Source organism: Carex rostrata, chromosome 17 (assembly GCF_964058835.1).
Source record: "Carex rostrata chromosome 17, lpCarRost1.2, whole genome shotgun sequence".
NCBI classification, from domain to species: domain Eukaryota; kingdom Viridiplantae; phylum Streptophyta; class Magnoliopsida; order Poales; family Cyperaceae; genus Carex; species Carex rostrata.
This window is the reverse complement of record NC_135934.1, coordinates 5,994,145-6,015,510: the sequence shown is the minus strand read 5'-3', so window position 1 is coordinate 6,015,510 and position 21,366 is coordinate 5,994,145. Positions and strand designations below refer to the sequence as shown.

At 33.1% G+C, this 21,366-nt stretch overlaps 2 protein-coding genes across 3 annotated transcripts; one reads left to right on the top strand and one right to left on the bottom strand.

The window, feature by feature from the left end:
- Window positions 1-4,331: 4,331 nt before the first annotated feature.
- LOC144568794 (uncharacterized) lies at window positions 4,332-5,818 on the bottom strand. Of its 2 annotated transcripts, XM_078319186.1 has the most exons (2): window positions 4,877-5,818; window positions 4,332-4,789 (listed from the first exon to the last, which is right to left on the bottom strand). In XM_078319186.1, exons 1-2 carry the CDS (start codon window positions 5,798-5,800, stop codon window positions 4,394-4,396), a joined length of 1,320 nt encoding a protein of 439 aa, XP_078175312.1. In that variant the 5' UTR covers window positions 5,801-5,818; the 3' UTR covers window positions 4,332-4,393. The 2 variants fall into 2 exon arrangements, with proteins under 2 accessions (XP_078175312.1, XP_078175311.1); XM_078319185.1 differs by having other exon boundaries at window positions 4,332-5,818.
- Window positions 5,819-15,880: 10,062 nt separating this feature from the next.
- On the top strand, window positions 15,881-19,456 carry LOC144568811 (LEAF RUST 10 DISEASE-RESISTANCE LOCUS RECEPTOR-LIKE PROTEIN KINASE-like 2.5). Its single transcript, XM_078319205.1, has 3 exons — window positions 15,881-16,841; window positions 17,208-17,249; window positions 18,078-19,456. The coding sequence occupies exons 1-3, from the start codon at window positions 16,649-16,651 to the stop codon at window positions 19,235-19,237; spliced, it is 1,395 nt and encodes a 464-aa protein (XP_078175331.1). The 5' UTR covers window positions 15,881-16,648; the 3' UTR covers window positions 19,238-19,456.
- The last annotated feature ends 1,910 nt before the right edge of the window (window positions 19,457-21,366 follow it).

Sequence of the window (21,366 nt, the reverse complement as noted above, 5' to 3'; positions counted from 1 at the left end):
AAGGGTTTAGGTCTCCATTAAGCCGTCAAATGGAATTTAATTGAGCCGGATTAAGATGGCATAAGCTGATCATTAGATCGGTCTAAAATCTAAAAAATTAAGCCACCTATCAAGGTGGTTTAACATTCAGTCCACACATGTAGTTTAACTTAAGGTTGGTTCAAATGGAATTAATAAGAAAATTACTAAATTATTTCAAATTATCTAATTAAGAGATTTTAACTCATTAAATATATCTCTATAGTATACTTTTGTACATAAAATTATTATAAAAAACATATTAATTTATTACATAATTGTAAAATTATGTTCTTTTTTAAATTAATAAAAAAAAATTGTCTACTTTATTTTTTTAATTTCTATTGTTGGTGTGTAATATTAACCAGGGAGATACTAACATGTAAAAAATCGAATTTTAACTTCATTTCTTTATATATATATTGAATCGCTTCGTAATTTTATTTTATTTAGTTTGCAAATGTTTATAATTTTTTACCTCTAGAAACATAACAGGGGTTAGTTCTACCTCTTAAGCTATAAACTCTAACCAAACAAGAAATAGACTAAATTATAATTTAACTTTAGACCTTAACTATGAATAACTTAAGCCGGACTAAGTTAGTATAACTAACTTAGCATGTGTTAGGAATCATATTGGTTTAGTAAATTCTTTGGTTTTTAAAAATATTCTTCTGTCCAGGGCCCAAGGGGACCGGGCCAAACCAATGTAAATAACAAAGAGGCCACACAGCAAAGTCTTATGTTGCAAAATACATTAAAATAGTTAATAGCCCAGCCGATCTATTTTATGTGTAGCATTATTAAAAAAATAATAGTGAAAAAATGAAGTTTAGGCTATACTTTTAATTTGCCACATAAAATATGTGGAATTTCTTTTATTCACTCAGTTCATAGATATACTTTTGATTTTTACTGAAAAGGTAACATATCACAATTTCTTTATCCAATTAGAGATTTCATGTAATCATGCTTCTTTTGCCCGTACTTTTGATCTTCGCTAAAAAAGTAACATATCACAATTTTGTCATTTCAGGACCCGGGCATCTATAAATAAGAACCATACAAATATCTAAACATTGATAGATATGCTAATTAATAAAGTCTAGCTGTGAATGTAAGGGTTGTAGGAAACTAAACTCGCTCAAGTATATGATAATATTGCTACGAGTTTAGTTTTCTCCAATATCTTATCTTCACTAAGCTCGGTGAAATTCAAATGTCTATTTAGTATTTACTTTATTTTTTCTATTTTTGTATTTTTGTATGCAAGATTGGGTTTTGAAGTTGAGAATCAGATAAAATCAAACCTTTTATATTTGAAGAATAATGGTTTGATTTTCTCCGATATCTTATTTTCAATTGCTCAATTGTTCCACGCTCTTCATATTGGCAAATGCTAGCACAATTATTTGGCACCATCAGAAAAGATAAGTGATCGTTTTTCTTAAATATTGTGATGCACATCAAGTGATCATTTTTCTCAAATGTTTGTGATGTATATTGAGTACAACTATTCATTCACTATTATTGAAAATGAATTTCTTATTTTTTTTAAACTTTTTGTGCCAATGAATGTGGTTACAAATTTAATCAATACCATGTGGCTCGCTCGAATTCAATTTGCAAAGATAACCTCCTGATCAACTTGCTTAACAAAATTCAAGCCGAAATTGAATGTCAGTGAGCTAGTGTAGCAGATACAGGTCGAGTTCAGCATGAATTCGAATGATCTGTTATAAATATTTTGGTCCCAAGGCCAATAATGTCAAATCCAGTAGAGAAGGAGGCCTTATGCTTCGTTCGAACTCGAGAAAATCTGAGCCTTCCATTTTTTGACAATCGATTTCAGCCCTTCGTTTTAAACTTGTAATAATCTTGGATCTGAGTTTCTTAATTGAGAGTTCAAGATCAAGTCCAAAACGGGTGGGGATCCTCTAAACTAATTCAAACAAGTTCGAACCAATCTGAATAAATTTGAAAATATAAGAAATTGTTTTAAAAATGGTACTAATTTATAATAACGATCCGAATTCAAATTCAAATTGAAATTTTAAATATATTACAGAGTTGCTAAACACAAAAGTGTCTGACTCTCTTTAATATATACAATATTCTTAGAGTGAGTCTATGGTACTATGCATATCACGGGTTGATCCGTGCTATGGCTCAATATTCGACTTTGTAAACATAGGGTGTAATCCAGTGTCACCAAAAAAGGGTGTAATCGGATCCGTCCTCATTATAATATATACATATACATATATAATATATACATATATTGTATATACATATATATAGAGAATGACTAAGCTCAAATCGTTTGTTCCTGGACTCAGGAACAAACGACTCGGTTCTCCGATTTCCAAAGTTCAAACGGCCGATCCAAACCATTAGATGTTTAATCTATATTAAAATGTGCTTGGAGACAAAATTTTATATTTTTTGAAATTTTTTTACTATTTATTAACATAGTTTGAAAGTCACTGTTTTTTTTATGGTGTAGAATTTTAATAAAAACATCGATTTTCAAACCATCTTAATAAATAGTAAAAAAATTCCAAAAAATATAAAATTTTGTCTCCAAGTATATTTTAATATAGGTTAAACATCTAACTGTTTGGATCGGTCATTTGAACTTCGAAAATTGGAGAACCGAGTCATTTGTTCCTGAGTCCAGGAAGAAACGATTTGAGCTTAGCCATATATACATATACATATAAATTTTGATTTATAATTTTATATTTTATTGGTTTAAAAAACAGAAAAAAAAAAAAGTAAAAAAAAAAAAAACCAGGTTCGGACCGGACCCGTGAACCCCGAACCGCCCTGCCCCCGAACCCGAGACGGGCACAAGTTTGAAACGGACAGGGCAGGGTTTTTGAAACGGACAGGGCAGGATTTTTGAAAAAAAAAACCGTGTCGCCCGTGCTCGTGCCCGGGTTCTGCCCGGACTGGCCCGTTTGCAAAAGACTAATTGGGAATTTGGGATGTATACTAAGTGATTACTTTTCTCAAATATTGTGATGTATATTAATCCCCATTATCTCATATGTAAACCAACATAAATCTGATCCAATTTTCTTTTCTTTTTTGCACCGATTTGCGCCAGTTAGGCACATTGAATTATTTTGCTAATATACTCGTTCGAGTATATTACAACAGAAATGTGCCTAATAAATACATGATAACAGAAATGTACCTAATATAAATGTACTAAAAGACCCGTCGATTTGGTTATTCATCCTATTTGCGTTTGTTTATGATGATTTAAAATAGACTAAAAAAATACTATTTCTTATATATTATAATCTGGGTTGACAAAGGTCACCATAATAGTTTGCATATGGTTTTAAAAAAATTATGAAATTTGACATTTTTTTTAATAGATAATGGAAGTGGTGCAAGGTTGAGTTCGAAGTATCACTTTACTACTTACGGTTGCTTTGGGCAAAGTGCTTTTTGGGTAAATCACTAAAGTATTGGCCTGTTTGTCTCGCCTAATTTGCCAGTGTGTGTGCCTGCTGGAGAGCCTTCCTTACGTGAAATAGGGATAGGGTGGTTGTGTTCTTTATGTCCTGGTACAGCCTTGCGCATTGTGCCACCTTCTGTGCCGCTTGCCAGGAGGGCAGGTCCTCTATGCAATTTCTCCTTGCAGCATCTACAAGCACTTTGCAATCCGAGGACCGAGGTGATCATTCTTTTTGCCTCATTTACCTGCATGCTTCATGCCTGTATGATCTCGAGTCCCTGCGATAGCACTTCCGCCTCTGCCTGCAGAGGGTCCAATGCCATGGTTGAGTTGTATACCACCGTTTGATCAAAGATTGCTATCCCAGCTCCAGTTTTTGTTGTAGTATCCCATGAGGCGTCTGTCAGGATCACTGTGGTCTGCCCTGCTACATTAATGTTTTGAGTATCAGCATGCCTTGGTAGCGGTGTGGTTTCCTTGTTCATTATCTTCATATATTGATTTGGCCCGCCTATGATTGCGAGTGGTGTTGCCTTTTTTGCAAGACGTCTCTCAGTTGAATTCAGTACACAACAGTTTCGCTTTGACACATTATCTCTGCTTCTCATCTTCCCTACTAGTTAACCCAAAACTGCACTATCAAACAAGTGAATGTATTACACCTATGACCTATGCATCTCAAATTAAAATCTCAACATCACAGATCGCATCTCACTAACTTGAAAGATAATTTATTGCCTGTACATCCAATTTAATCTTATTTATACCAATTAGATGGTGACTAACTTATAAAACGTCAATTCTAGATGCACCCAATAGAAGATAGAAGTCAATTTTTCTATTTATAAATAAATGAGAAGTCAATTATACAAGGCAATTGCATTCTTCAGAGTTGTACCATCTTTAAGCTCCATTACTGCTAATCTTTGTTATGCAAGAAATCAATTGTTGGCCAATAACCTCCTCCAACTTTCTAAGAAATTGATTCCCACTCTCTCTGGGAAGAGTTTGAACCTCTGATCTTGTAGCAACAATTACAAAATTTTCATTCTCCTCGACATCTATTTTGTACAGCTCTACAAGCACGTCACTAAGGACACCGACCAAGTGCCTATAAAAGGATCCACTGTCTAAAGGAGGAATCACATTCATTACTAAAACACCGTTCTTACATAGGATTGATTTCACAGCTAGAAGAATATCTTTCTCAATAAATTCCAATGGAGGTGCACTCACCCCGCTAATCACATCTCCAGAGTCCAAATCAACCATAATTGCATCATAACTTGAAGGAGGTTCCTCCAGGCTTGTGTTGCCGCTTCCTTTCTCCCGTGCATATCTTTCGATTGTTTTAATACCATCACCAATGCTGATATGAAGGAACACATCTCCAACCAATCCAAAATGCTTTTTAGCTACTTCTAGCACAAATGAATCAGTCTCCAGTCCATGTACATCAAATCCCAATCGGGTCCTCAAGCACATCAGCAAAGCACCACCACCGACTCCAACACAGAGACAACTCGGCATGATCTCACACGCAACTTTCTCGTCTACTACATTGGTAATGAGAGAGAGACCAGCAACCATTGGTGAGAGATAAGGCTGCACCAACGACCCGAGCTCGACCTGAAATGACCTGGATTTCAACACCGCCAACAAATCAGAAGTAGAACAAGAAGAAACAACCAAATCAGGTATCAGGCGAACTTGGGTCTGAATTAAATAAGGCATCCTCTTGAATCGAAGCCTTCGGCGAATCTCACAGGAATTAAACTGTTGAATAACAACATCCTCTAGAATCATCTCTCCAACAGAAGGTCCTTCAAGCACCTCCGCAGGCAATATGTGGAAAGCATCATCCTCAAATGAGAGAAATGGCACTTGAGGTATGTAGCCATGATCAAATGCCGATTTGGGGGAAAGAGCAAGTAGAAGAGGAACGAGAGAATCCTGAATTGAATCAGGATCCTTATCGGGTAGGGGACTTAAGCGGGTATATGTTTTGGGAAAGGAGCAAGGGAGGGAACCAATAAGGACAAGACGGTAGAATGGAGGGGAGGATGAGGAGAGGAGCAACTGGAGGTGTCCGGCCTCGGTGGAGAAAATCCAGTCGTGCTCACGGCCAGGTGGGACCAGCATGACAGCGATCTGAGACTGGGGAGGTTGCAATTGGGGAGGGGAGACGGGTGAATCGAGCACAGCGATGCGAAGCGGATCAGAGTACTGATTTGGCGGGTTTGGGTTTGGGAAGGTGAAGCACTGGAAGCGGCACGGAGAGAGTTCCGAGAAGTCCATGCTAGCCTCCATCGCCTCAAAACTAAACTATCATAAGTTCGACGAGGGTTGGAAATGCACCAAAAGTTGCAATTTGTTGGGTGTATTACCCTCCTGCATAAGTTCATAACTTGAAATTAATCTTACCGTGCCTTTCATGAAAACTTGTTGTGGTGGGCCTATGGGCCGGTCAGGTAATAAGAAACCGAGTAATATCATTTTCTCCAACACTTACCACTGGAAAAGGCTGTCTACTGAATGACCCAGATGGGCCCAAGATACCGAGTAGATCTCCATTTTTATATTATGCACATAGTTGTCTTGATCCGTCAACGGCTGAGATTGAAAGATGAATTTTCGAATTGAATATCAACTCTCCAATCACATAATCTATATTTTTTTGATTAAATACATCTATTTTATGTGTGGAAGTTTAAATTTAGTTAAAAACATGCTCGCCACACAGACTGCTACATGGTTTATCACATTAAAATTGAATAAATCATTAGCCATTCATTTCCTTATTTCTCCTTACAATTAAATTATTTCTATTCTTGCAATTAAATTATTTTCTTATTTCTCCATTTCATCTGTTTCATTTCCCTGCCATCTATAAAAACTAATTAATTTGCATATGCCACATTTTTTGTTAACTCTCAATGAAGATTTTTACAATAATCAATTGTTATTAATATGTGTAAACTAACTTATATAGAAAGTTTTTTAAATATCGAAAAATTAGCTCACATAATGAACAAAGATAGAAAAATACAATCCAATGTCTTTTATGAAATAATTAATAATAAACGAAACAATTTATCTAGAGAATAATCATTATAATGAATATAAATGAATATAAAAAAATTAATAATAAGAATATCAGAAGGTATTATTTATGGCCCTGTTCCGCAGAAGAGTGAAGATTACTGTTCACGTGGGAAAAAAATTCACTCAGACTAAATTTTTTTTTTTTGCCACGTGAACAGTAAAAATAAGTTCAAAACTTTTGATTCCTATTCCTATTCCTCTAAGGACCGCCGAATAGGGCCATATGAAGTTATCCAGGGGAGAGTTTTAATATAATAAATTTAATGTGTAATTTGGGTTATAAATTTTTAAATATAAACAAAAAAATAAATTTTGCCACAAAATGTCGTACCATTATAGAGAATTTTTTATATTTAGAAATTATTATTAAATAATATAAGAATATAGATTTAGCACGTGAACTTTTTATGGCTTAGAAGGCGCTGAGTAGGTAACTCAGATTTCAATTTTGGAATTGAGTTTGTAGTCTGGGTCCAAAGTTTAAGTCCGAACCACTAATTTGACTTCAAAGTTTTAATCCGAACTACTAACTTGATTCGAAAATTTTAATTGAAACCATTAACTCAGAGCCTTCTAGAACATTGAAAATCCAAAGTATTCAATCTATTTTCCTAAATGATTTAATAATAATTTTTAAAATTGAAAAATTCTCTGACAAAATTTTTGTGCTATAAAATGTTCAAAGTTTACCTTTTCATTTATATTTGAAAATTTATAACTCAAATTGCACATAAAATTTATTGTATTGGAACTCTTTTCAATATAACTTACCCTTTTTGCATAAAAAAAATCTTGTGGAAATTTGTTATAAATTTATTTTACGTGTGGTATTATAATATAAGAATGGAGATTTCATAAAGACAAACTGGATTTTTTTTTCTATTTTTGTTGACCATGTGAGTCAATTTTTCTATGCTTAGAAATATTAATGACGGATCAAGTATTTAATTATTGTGAAAACCATCATTGAGAGGTCCAAAATGTGGTAAATCAGGATTGGTTAGTTTTCATAGATGGTAGGAACATTCTGCACACCGGTGGACAGAGGATTTGATTCCTTCATTTCTCCTCTTCTCCTATAGTTTCAACAATGAAAATGGAAACAATCATATCTTTTCGTATTTTGTTTAAGGTTATTGTATTTTTGTGAATAAATAAATAGCAGATTTTGTGCTGACAAAAGCAATAAATCTTTTTGATTTGAAGAGAAAATGAAGAACATCTAGAACTTCCGTGTAGAGAAATTTCTAATATTAAAATAATTTTCATCAAGAATATATATGTAAAGAAAATCTTTATTTGAATCATTTAATTATATATTTTTCAAATGTGTTTCTTAACACATCATCTCCTTAATTTGATTCTTTTTTTCATTTGTGGAGAAAATTAGATATTAAATAACAATGTTATTTCAAAAAACAAATTCATGTTATATTTGATTCTTTTTTTCATTTGTTATTATTTCTTTTATTGTTATTTATTATTTGGATTTTCGTTTTTTTTTTCAATTTGTCTATCATTTTCATTTAAATATTTTTTTAATTTTGTATGAATGTCAAATAAAAAAGTCTCTTCATATTATATTCAATCTTATAATATGTAACCGTTGTAACGCACGGGCACGATACTAGTAAATAAATAAAGGACATTAGGACACACAATCACTTCACAAATCACAACTGATATCTTGTTAGTTGTTATCGATCCAATCATCCAACACTTGAAAATTAATTTCACTCATCAAGCTGTTAAACATATATATTCTCCTTTCTAGCACCCTCTCATGAACAATTTGATTATGACTAGTTTTTATGGTTTAGTACGAGCATCAGGTCCTTTTTAGTATATTGAATTATTCAGCTACGACTGACGAATATCTTTGGAGCACTTATAAAATATCTTCCCTGCTTATCTTTCTGAGTTTACTTCACAGTCAATGGTAGGATGGAGGTGATGTAAAGATAGAATAATTAGTCGTAAAGACTTGTACTTGACTACAAGAGAAAACCTTGACTAAGTCAATTATCTTTTAAGCCCAAAGAAAAATTATATTTACAATAACATGCAATTTTTCACCAGCAAACCATACTAAAGTCGCGGGCAAAATATTATAGCTTACCTTTTTCTAACATTTATGCCAAAGTTACCTACCAGTCTACAAGTTATTCTATCTTTGGGAAATATTCCCTTCTGAAATGAAATTGGGGGCCTTATGTTGTTGTTATTATTTTCTAATGAATTCTCGGTCATGCTTTGGGTACAGTAGTCAAGCACTCAATCTTTGGGTAGTGAAAGAAAAGAGATGCATATAGTTTAGAAACTAAACTACCTTCTTGGTGACATTTTTCAAAATTGTAGGGCCTAATTGCTTATCTTTCAGTATCAGCTAATTCCCCAAAATGAAGTAAACTGTGTTATCGTCAATCCATTGAAAATTATAAGAGGTTGCAAGAATAGCATGTCTGTATCCATATCTTCTCCAAAGTTTAGAAATAGCAGCTATAACTTAATATCTCAGTTGGTTCCATCTTTAATGGCCACTTCTGTACTGGCTTGTCTTTTTTTCATTTTCTTCCTTCCCTGCTTCTCCAACTCATGTACACTTATGCTTCCATGTGATCCTTCTATTGAAATTAAGCCTCCTTTCTATTTCCAATCAGACGACACGAAGAATCCTAATTGTCAGGGTAATTTACCAATTGAATGTGGCATTAATGATGATAAGCCATTTCTCTCTTGGTTTTCCAAGTTATTACCATTGGAAAGCATCTCATATGACAAGAGCACTATTACGGTTCAAGATCCTTATCTTAGTAGTTCTTTAAATAAATCTGGCTGTGGTAATCTTTATTTTAATTTTTCTACTGATCCTGTCAATGACTTTGACTTTGAGCAATTGGAGAGTAGCCTTTCTTCTGTGAGATGTGATCAGATACAATCACCACCCAAGATATTTGGAACGGATTACAACCTCAGCTACTCACCACAGCATCTTGATGAAGATGATAGGCTTCCACAGTATTGTTGGAGGCTGCATAATTACGCGTCATTTGAGTACATTTTCTTATTCGAAAATGACAGCTCACAGCTTTCTCTTCTATCAGCTAGTTACTCAGGTGATCTTGTAGCATGGTCCGGTTGCTTTATTGTAAACTCCATAGACATCTTCCATCGTGATGAAGATGGTAAAGGTTAGTAGCTTCCATATTTTATTAATTTATCCATTAATTTTCTTTTAATCTTTTTGTAAATTATGGACAGTTCATTTTCCAAAAATTTTATTGATGGAAAATACAAAAATTAAAAATATAAGAAGTTTTGGACGAACTTAAAAAATAGAAGACAGCACCTTCCATTATATCCAACTTAGATGCCATAGAGATTGAAATCCACTGCCGGAAAAAAAAAATTGAACTCTATGGACGCCATTCAAGATATCGTCCAGAGTAAAAACAACAAAGATGAGGCGTGCAACACATACAACATTGAATTAGGTATTATCCATTGAGTCCGCTTCTGTTTCACAGTTTTATAAGATCAAAATTAAAAAAAAATATGAATTTTTATAATTATCTTGAAATTAATTTTAACATCACAGTACACATACGAACTCTGTTTGTACAGTAGTATCTCTGACATGTCTCTATTCGGAGTAGGTCTGATGGACATTATATCTATATTTTTGGATACGATGGGCTTCAAACCGTCCGATCTGCTTTAAGATGTGTGTGAACAAAAATTAAAGTGGTTGCACACTAATATTAAAGTGGAGTGCATGGATCTAAAAACAGATCGGACGGTCTTGAAGCCCATTAAACCTAAAATAGTTCCGCCATCAGACATAGTCCGCTCTACTCTAATAGATGATTTTTCTACGTATTATAAGATCACGCTCGATAAAGAAACTTGCAAGTCTTCTCAGTTACTCAAAAATATTTAGAAAATTTGAATCTTTATTATCAAGTAGACCAGAACAAGCAAGACTCAATAGTGACGAAATTGTTAAAAGTCTCTTTAAAAAGTAAACACTTCATCGAACAAGAAGTGATTTAGTGTGATAACTTTTGTTTTAATCACCACCTCAAACTCCTCATCATGAATTACAAATATAAACATTTCTGAGTCAAAAGTCTGATTGATCTTAATTTAGACCCGGACGCCGTCTCGAATGGCGTTCATAGAGTTTAATTTGTTTTTCTTTCCCCTTTAGAAAAATTAATGGGGTGACATAACAACTCTAATAGAGGCGAGATATAAAGACTTTGACTGATTAAGTAATCTTTAAGCCTATGACTGTTCAAAATTATTACAATAATAGCTACCATTTCTTTTTTTTATTTCCCTTTCAAAGTTTCCTGGTCTTACTTTCAAGTGAAAATTCCCAATTTTCCCATACTATTTGAAAAGGATGGATGCCTTTTTCTTATAGTAGATTAATCTGTTCTCTTGTAAAATCAAAACAGATGCCTTTTACTTCATGCCGAACTCAATGTTTAGCATAAGAATTCTATAAGATATGACCCCACCAACATCATCAGGGTTGAAGATTCATCTCTCAGTAGTTCTTTGGAACAGTCTGACTGTGGTACATTTAGTTTGGTTTTCCAGATCCTGTTAATAACTAGAAAGGATTATAATTATGATCTATTCGACAATTGTGGATGATGATAGTAGTGTTCTGACAAACTGTTCAAGTCATGATATCCGCTAATTATTCGACAATTGGGGATGATGATAGTACTATCCTTTATTAACAGTCATTCAATTATGACAATAGAGATCATTCCCTGATACAAGCTAATTATTCAAATCATCTTTTACCAGAGCATGATCGCTATGATAAAACCACACCGGAAACCGCTTGTGATCAACAATGTAAAGGTTAATCACTTTCCTCAAAATTTATTTGGTTATTTTATTTTTTATTCTTTACTACTAAACTTTATTGTGATAGACTTTTGCACATTGCTTGCGGCAATCAATGCTAGTTGAATAGTATGGATAGTGAGTGAGTGCGGAGTTTTTTCTTTACACTTCTGTAAAGAAATCTTTCTTATATCAATATATCGTTACTGCCAAACTTCGCCGCTAACCTTAAAAAAAAAACTTTATTTTAATTGTTTAGTTATTGTACTTGCAAATTTTATTCACTTTCAATCGAGTGAAAAAAAAGTATCAAGTCTACCTAAATCGATGATCCATTTGTGACATTTCTTTCTTTATCCATATTGTAAGTATTCATATATTATCATGCAAGTGTGAATAGTTCGTGTATCAAGTGTTTGTATCTAACATATTCTCTATTTTTTTCCTTATAGCACTAGATGACGTTTGAAAGTATTAATATAAAGTATTGTAAGTATTCATACCTCGTAAAGTAAGTATTCATATTTATAACTAAAGTACGTATTGTTATGTTAAAAAGTATCTTAATTTAATATCTGTTTACAAATTACTCTATTTGGTGCTTGATTGTATTAATATGTAATATAGTAATATGGAAAGTATTTATATCTGTACATTTATGTACTAATATTTACATTGTAGACTATGTTGCATGGATACAGATACGGATAAAAATTCTTATCCTTATCTGTATTTTCAGATACAATATGGATCAGAGAAACGAATAAAAGAGTGTCATTGAAACCCTAACTGAAAGTTTTAATATTAAATATTTTATTTCATAAATAATTAATATTTTATTTTATTAAGTCAAAAAATAAATAAAACAAACTATTGTTGTCAACCGCAGTTTACACCTTTGACCGAATTAAACCTGAATAATTCTCGAACTTTATGAACTTTTCCTAAATTTTACGAATTATTCGCGAATTTTTCCCGAATTTGTTCCAGGACATTTTTTTGATTTATTTTCTCTCTTGCAGGACTAAGGTCTCTGATCCGGATAATTCCGAATCATTCCCGAAATATACCTGAATTATTTCCGAATTACAAATTTTTGACATTGCCGAACCCAATCTGAATAATTCATTTGTCACTATGAGTACAAGCGCTGATGCAAGTGTGGTGGCTAATTGAACTTGATCTAAAATTTATGCATAAGATAAACTAAATTTTCTACTCTTAAATTTATTCATCCTCAAATCTAAAACTTTACGCTGTATTACCTGACATATTAAATGACCTGCTAGTAGAACTCGTAACATGCGATTAGTAAATCATTGTAATTCCCTCTTGTATGAAAGTTCTATTATTTTTTCATCTCATGTATTCAATGCTTCGATGGACTTTACAAGTTGTACATGGATCATCCCATGTGAATTAGCAGCTTATATCTGAGATGCAAGGTCCATCCTAACTCCAGGATAAATATATCGCTTTTCCAGTTACTTTCTGTTGCTCCGTGTCCACCCCATTTGTAATACTTTATTAGTGTTAGTCGGACCCACTGATTTAAATGAGACGCATGGAATATGAGTCGTTACAGGGAGGAGGACCCGTTGTTCGCTGATTGGCAAAGTTTTGTTCGATGACAGTTAGAAGAACGGATGATCAATGCGGGATTTGAGATGGGGAAAAAAATCTTTTCCCTTTTAATTATCTAATAGTGGATTCAACCAATATAAAAGCAAAGTCATTGTCAATATTTAATTGAGAAAAGATTTTTTTTTCCCCACCCTATTTCCCCCATTTATCCCCCAACTCAATCAACTGTCTAACGGATCACTTTAACTAATTAAACTGTCTAATCCCTTCTCTTCGAGTCCCTTCCAGTCCAATGAAAAAAGATACTCCTATTATCTTCCAACAATCTTCTATCATACAAGCATCTTCTATGGCTAGAAAAACCTCTAAAAGCTCCTCAGTCGAGACCTTACCATCTCCATTCGCGTCGAAAACCTTGAACGTCTCTTTGAGCTCTTCTTCCCCATCAGACTTGTAGATCTTGTGAGATCCGCTATAGTTATGCACCCCTTGTAGATCTTGCGAAGATGGAGGAGACCTCGTTGATTGACAGATCCATACAGAGGCAACGAAGCACTGTCACAAACTCATGGTGAGAGATCTTGTGATCATTTAGAAAACGGACCTTGATTGAAGATGATAAGAGATGGATTTGTCAGAGCAAGAAGATGTGGTTGAATTTCATCTCAATTTCACCTTTTGAACTTTATATTTTCGAATTAAAGTAAGAATCGATCTTCCTGGAGCAATTTGAGGAACCAAAGTGGAGCTTTTGGAATTTTTCAGAAAAGTCCTTTCAATTCTTATATTCAAGGATGGCTAATATTTACTGAAAAATTAGTAATTTTTTTAATTTACTTCCTTAATATTAGTACACATTGGATGTTTTATACAAAAACCGTGTAATATAATGAAATGCTCAATAAATTTATCAGTTTTCTGTTATTCACGAAATAAAAGTGTTTGTATTTTTGGAATTCAAAATGTTTGATTATATTTATTTTCTGAATTTGATTAAATCTACTAGATATAAACACTTGAATTTGATAAAATCTACTATGTTTGATTATGTTTTTTGTTATTTTGGTTGTTTGATATTTTAGATATGAATAGATTATTTTTTATATATTAATATTTGCACGCATAGGCATTCATACTTGCATCCAGTTATTTTAGAAATATGTTAGGTACCTTAGATATGAATACTTGTTTTATGAATGTATAAATATTTGCTCGATGTTGTATGAATACTTGTATTCTAGATTTTTAAAAATTACCGTATCGTCGTATTTGTATTGTATATATATCGTATCTGATACGATATCCGTACATGTATCCATATAACATAGTCTACAACGTAAATATTAGTACATAAATGCACAGGTGTGAATACTTTCCATATTACGCATTAATACAATCAAGCACCAAATAGAGTAATTTGTAAAAAAATATTAAATTAAGACATTTTTCAACGTAACAATTCATACTTCAGTTATAAATATGAATACTTACATTACGAGGTATGAATACTTACAATACTTGATATTAATACTTTCAGATGCCAGCTAGTGCCACAAGGAAAAAAATAGAGAATATGTTAGATACAAGCACTTGATACACGAACTACACTTGCATGACAATGTATGAATACTTGCAATACTTGATAGCAATACTTGATATTAATACTTTCAGATATCATCCAGTGTCATGTGAAAAAAATTGATAGAATTTGTTAAATACAAACACTAGATACATGAACTATTCGCACTTGCATGACGATGTATGAATACTTGCAATACTTTATATTAATACTTTCAGATATCATCCAGTGCCATATGAAAAAAAAAATAGAATTTGTTAGATACATGAACTATTTACACTTACATAAGGAGGTATGAATACTTGCATAATTAATATTAGTACTTTCAAACGTCACCTGATGCCAAAAGAAAAAAAAACTGTTGATAAAATATTTTAGATAAAACTATTGATACATAAACTATTAACATTTGCATGACAAGGTATGAATACTTACAATATTTGAAATTAATGCTTTCATACATTATCTCGTGCCATATGAAAATAAAAATAAAAATTTCATAGATTCTGTTAGTTATTAACACTTGACATGTGAACTATTTACACTTGCATTACGATGTATAAATACTTGCACTACTTAATATTAATATTTCCATACGTCATATTGTGTCATATGGAAAAAAATTGATAAAATATATTAGGTACAAACACTTTAGACATGAATTATATACACATGCATTACGAGATATGAATACTTGAACGACGAGATATGAATACTTGCTCGACAAGATATGAATAGTTACACGACAAGGTATTCAGGACGATTTATGAATACTTGCATGACGAGGTAGGAATACTTGCATGACAGACAACCCGAAAGTATGTCATCATGGATCTCATTTGAAAGAGAAAATTACATAGAAGATGTCCATGATTTTAGATTTGTAAATTTCCTCACAGATCATCAGAAATATTGATGAGATTGAACGGAGAAAAAAAATCCAACTCTAAAAACGTGTAAAAGATGTGTGTTATGTATCCAGTTTTTTTTTTTGAAATACTTGGTATCTTAGATATGAATACTTGATATATTATATATTAACACTTGCGCGCATAGGTATCCATATTTGCACGCGTCAGTTATAAAATCTATTAAATATTAGGTGGTCCCCAAGTAATTAATAAAGTTCAGTTAGTTAATGGTCCCCACAAGTAGTTATTGACTGGGAGATGAATGAGAGAAATTGACTGAGGGATAGTTAGTCGATCCCTAATTAAAATCCTAAAGGCTCTTTATGATCAGTTGGCCATCTATTAGATATTTTCAGAGAAAGATAGCATATATATACTTGCCTTCCACTTGGCTATAGATCTCTTTGGTTTAGGGGAGGGGAAGCTTGCGAGAAACTTCCCCTTTTCTTTGGAAATAACATGTACATGGTAGAGATAGTCTTTGGCTCTTTTACTTTTCCAGAGAAATTTTCTTTTTGAAGGTTATGAGTTTTAGGAATAGTATGCGGCCACTTTAGCATGTTTTATGGCCTTTCCTTCATCTTAAAAAGATCATTTTTTTCTTGTGTGCTTGATTTTTCTTAATGTCTTTCTCGTTTATCTGTCTTGCTTCTCTATTCTTCTTTCACCCCTGCTTATCTAGCTCATGCGCGCCACAACCACCACATGAAGTAGTACCATGTAATAAATCTATATATATTGAGATCAAGCCTCCTTTCTTCCTAATGAATAATGTTACAGGCGAACCTTGTGAGAGTGCAATAAATATCAAGTGCGGTCATTTTGATAAGAGTCCGCGAGTCTATCTATTTCACTCGGAAAACGTCTGGTTTTCATTCGAAAATATTCTCTATTACCCAGATTTTTGACTCCCCAAACAAGTTAATAGTTCGTGATCCATCACTTGAAATATTTTTATATTCATCCAGCTATGGAAACCTCCTATTCTCTTTTCCTACACCTCCTGATGAACAATTTGATTATGACAAGTTTTCATTGCTTAGTACGACCATCCAGTCTTTTTGTGGATCTCAACACCTGTCCTCCAAAAACCCGATCCTCAGTGGAGAGTATATGTTAAACTATTCAGCTAAGAATGGAGGAAATCTTCCTAGCAACTGTTATAGGAATGCCCCAAATGCATCTTTTGAGTGGCAATTTTCATTTGATGATGATGGGGATGTAAGTCTCTTGTCAGCTAAATATTCCTATAACATTCTATCTCAGCAAGGATGCTTCGGTCAAAGCATAGTTGGAGGCAATAAAGGTGAGTGGCTCACGGCAGAAAGACCATTTTAAATTGTTCTTTAATTTGTTTCTTTTTTCAAGATCATAATATGTTTCCAATTCATATTACTTCCGTTTATTTTTTTTCTTCTGGTTTGTAACACATCTATCACACTAATGTACTCTGGAAATTTTAGATTCCAGAACTAATCACTCTCCAGTAATTGATCTCGATTTTGATTATTATTATTTTAACTAGTTCTTCTTTGAGCTGCTTAGATGCCTGCTTCTTTTTCCTCTTTTTGTTAATACAGCAAATCTGAGACTAATTTTACTCTTCAATTTTTCATGTTCATGTGCTAATTATTCTATATTGACCCCTATATTTTGCTTCTTTGTGCTGCAGGGAAAATGGTTAGAGCAAAAAGACAAGATGTAATTATAATCTGTAAGATATATAATATTTAGCTTGCATTCTCTCTATTCATCATTCCATTTCATTAGCATGTAAGATATTATTCATGCTCATGTGCTCAGTTAACCAGATATGGTTGCAAAAACTCTGGAAGAAACTTCATTTCATAATTTAGCAATATTAGGTTAAATTTACTTCTATGTCCCCAAGCTTCATCTTACAGTCCACTATAGAAAAGAAATGTCAAAGCAAAAAAAGGAAGAAAGTAGCGTAATAGAAAATTAAAGCTTTTTTTTATTACTTGATTTGTTCTGTTCTGAATTAAAAGACCGGCGCTAATGCTTGTGAGTATCCATTATTCTCTTGCTACTCCTTTTCTTAATTAATAAACTCTCAATCTTTGTTGAACCATGATAACTTTTCCATTTCTCAAGAGTTTCCTAGTCTATTTGTTTTCCCCTGTTTCATTTAGCCCCCCTATTTGTTGAAACTATATACTTTGATATGAAACCTAAATTATTTGGTTAAAGTGAAACCGATCCTAGTAGTAGAACTTAAGAGTATATATAATATCAGCTGCCAGACCAGTTCCTTAGGCATGATCTCTATGTTGAGCTATCAATGTTGAATATCCCAACATGCTCTCGTTAAAATCCAGACAATCAACATAATATTATAATAGCAAATATTAATAATTTGATTTAATATATTATCTATTAGTGACTTCAATGGATTATATATGCAAGGGATTGTTTTGCCAGTTTAAATGACCGTCTTACTATTAATAATTTTTCTTCTGTTTCCACTCTATAGTTTGTAATGTGTATACGTGCTGAATACTTGTATTTGGTATTAATGTAGGTACAGCAGCAGGATCGTTAGCATTCATCGTAGCATGCCTTATTTTGTTGGTAAAGCTTCGAAGTGGCAAAATTTGTGCCGAATGCATTTTATTGAGCAAACACAAACCTCAAGGAAATATTGAAATGCTCTTAGAAAAATATGGATCATTTGCCCCCAAAAAGTACAAATATGCAGAGGTAAAGAAAATCACATCCTCGTTTCAAGATACACTAGGTAAAGGAGGTTTTGGCACCGTATACAAGGGAAGACTGCAGGATGGCCGTTTGGTTGCTGTCAAAATTTTACACAAGTCTTCTAGTGATAGAGAGGAGCTTTTGAATGAGATCCTGAGCATTGGCAGAACTTCTCATGTCAATGTTGTCAATCTAGTAGGCTTTTGCATAGAAGGCTCCAAGCATGCTCTAATTTATGAATATATGCCAAATGGATCACTGGACAATTATATATACTCTGAAAATCCAAAATCAGTTCTTGGTTGGGAGAAGCTATATGAAATAGCAATTGGTATTGCAAGAGGTTTAGAGTATTTACACCGAGGTTGTAATGCACGTATTGTGCATTTTGATATAAAGCCTCAGAACATTCTGTTAGACGAAGATTTCAACCCAAAAATTGCAGACTTTGGTTTGGCAAAATTGTGTCCACAAAAGGAGAGCATTATTTCAATGGCTGAGATGAGGGGAACCATTGGATACATTGCTCCTGAAGTCTTCTGTCGGAGTTTTGGGGTTGTTTCAACGAAATCTGATGTTTACAGCTATGGAATGATGGTGTTGGAGATGGTAGGAGGAAGAAGGAATGCAAAACCAAGTGCTGAAAACCCAAGCCAAGTTTACTTTCCACATTGGCTTTATGATCGTCTCAATGAAGGCAGTCCAATACAAGCTTGTGATGTATCAATGGAAACTGAAGAAATTGCAAAGAAGATGAGCATGGTTAGTTTGTGGTGCACGCAAACAATGCCGGCTAATCGGCCCTCAATGAACAGAGTCGTGGAAATGCTAGAGAAAAGTTTAGGTGACTTAGAAATGCCACCAAAACCTTACCTCTGTTCTCTGCCTCATTCCACAATATTATCAGACACTTCTCATACTCCCAAGTTTGGATTAAATTCAGAGTTTGATTCCGACTGTTTAGTGGGGGCTAACTCACTATGAGTATATGGGTGGCAATTCACTAGTGTATGTCACATGTTTGATTAATCATTCCCCAGGTTTGATTTATGTCATATTTTTACAAGGAGACTCACATTAGATGGGCAGTCTCCTCAAGTGACAAAAATAGGTATTTGGTTTGATGGGTAGTCAATGTTATTTGTGTATTTTTTTTTTTTTTTAATTTGTGTTCATACTTGGAAAGTTTACATTTTACGCTATATCTATATGAGAAGGGCTCAACTGCCCCCTTACTTCATGCTCCAATGGTATCCTAACATTTTTATTTTCGATTTCAAATTTCAAACAAAAGATCTGAACCGCTCAACTGATATCCTTGTTAAAATGTGCTTTGAGATCAAATTTTATTTTGAAATTTTTTTACTATTTTTTAAGATAGATACAAAATCACTGCTTTTGGATGGTTCACAATTTCCTAAAAAAACATTGATTTTGTATCTATCTTAAAAAATAGTATTGTTGTTTATTTTATCAAGTATCTAATTAGTTAATAGATTTAAAACAGATTAGCTATATAAACCCAATTCAATATTATTTTGTCCTCACCTAACGAAAATCCGCTCCAGCTAACGCATCTGCGTAGCTCTATAAATCCAATTCAATATTATTTTGTCCTCACCTAACAAAAATCCGCTCCGGCTAACGGGTCTGCGTAGCACTTCAAGCACTACACAATCTTCTCCAAATCGGGGCTGAGCCAATGGACATAAACCCAGGAATATCATTTTCTCCAATACTTCCCACTGGAAAAGGCTGTCAACTATATGACCCAGATAACTAAAGGCCACACAATTAACCAAACCATGTAGTTATCTGTTCAACCACAAGATTTTGTAGTCAAGGTCAACAATACCATCAATTGTAGGACACAACCAATTATTGTCTGGCAAAATAAATACATGTGACGAAACTAGTCTTTCAGGGAAACAATTTATGCAAGAAGGTGTTTACTAGTCAACTCTTTTAAGCTCAAGCTTGGCTACCTCACTTGTACCGTGTTTTTTTTTTCCTCAATTGTCCTTGTATGTTTATTTATTTATTTTTTAGAAAATTGCCTGTGGTTACAATTGTCTTGGTATCGTTGCCCAGACTACATTAAAGTCTTTTCAGGACTTTTATTAAGGACATAGAAGACTTTGAATATACCACTGTTCTTTTCAAATGATTAATTAATTTCATTTTTATTTCCTCTTATTATCTATAAAACTCTTATCTATATGTGGTACAAAGTGTACAAAATGTTACTAACACGCCTTTTAATTAGTAAGAAGTAACATCTGAGGGGAAATGGGACGAACCATCCATTACGCTGCACCGACTCAGGAAAACTTATCTGGAGCCAATTGGCCTTTTCTGTTTAAGAAAAAGATTGCAAAACAAAAGTAACCTTTTACAGAAACTTCAGTCAAAGGTCAGAAATAAACGTTTGGGGTCATGTTTGGTTGAGGTCTAAGCTATGGAATAAAGGGTTTACATCTCCATTAAGCCGCCAAACGTGATTTAATTGAGTCAAATTAAAATGACATAAGTCGATCATTAGACCGGCCTAAAATCTAAAAAATTAAGCTACCTATCAACATGGTTTAACATTTAGTCCACACCTGTGGTTTAACTTAAGGTTGGTTCAAATGGAATTAATAAGAAAATTACTAAATTATTTCAAATTATCTAATTAAGAGATTTTAACTCATTAAATATATCTCTATAATATACTTTTGTACATAAAATTATTATAAAAACATATTATTTTTTTACAAAATTGTAAAATTATGTTTTTTTTACAACAACAACAACAACAACCAAGTCTTTATTCTCAAACAAGTTATGTTCTTTTTTAAATTAATAAAAAAAAGTTATGTTCTAGAACTAACTCCTGTTATGTTTCTAGAGGTAAAAAATTTATAAACATTTGCAAACAAGAAATAGACTAAACTATAATTTAACTTTAGACCTTAACCATGAATAACTTAAGCCGCCAAAGTTAGAATAACTAACTTAGCATGTGCTATGAATCATATTGGTTTAGTAAATTATTTTCTCTTTATGGTTTCTAAAAACATTCTCCTGTCCGGGGCCCAAGGGGACCGGGCCAAACCAATGTAAATAACAAG

Excerpts from the sequence above, each read along its gene's own strand:
- LOC144568794 (XM_078319185.1), bottom strand. The coding sequence starts at position 5,800 with ATGGAGGCTAGCATGGACTTCTCGGAACTCTCTCCGTGCCGCTTCCAG.
- LOC144568811 (XM_078319205.1), top strand. The coding sequence starts at position 16,649 with ATGTTAAACTATTCAGCTAAGAATGGAGGAAATCTTCCTAGCAACTGT. Across the intron at positions 16,842-17,207 it reads CATAGTTGGAGGCAATAAAG|GGAAAATGGTTAGAGCAAAA; the intron begins GTGAGTGGCTCA and ends TTTGTGCTGCAG. Across the intron at positions 17,250-18,077 it reads ACAAGATGTAATTATAATCT|GTACAGCAGCAGGATCGTTA; the intron begins GTAAGATATATA and ends GTATTAATGTAG.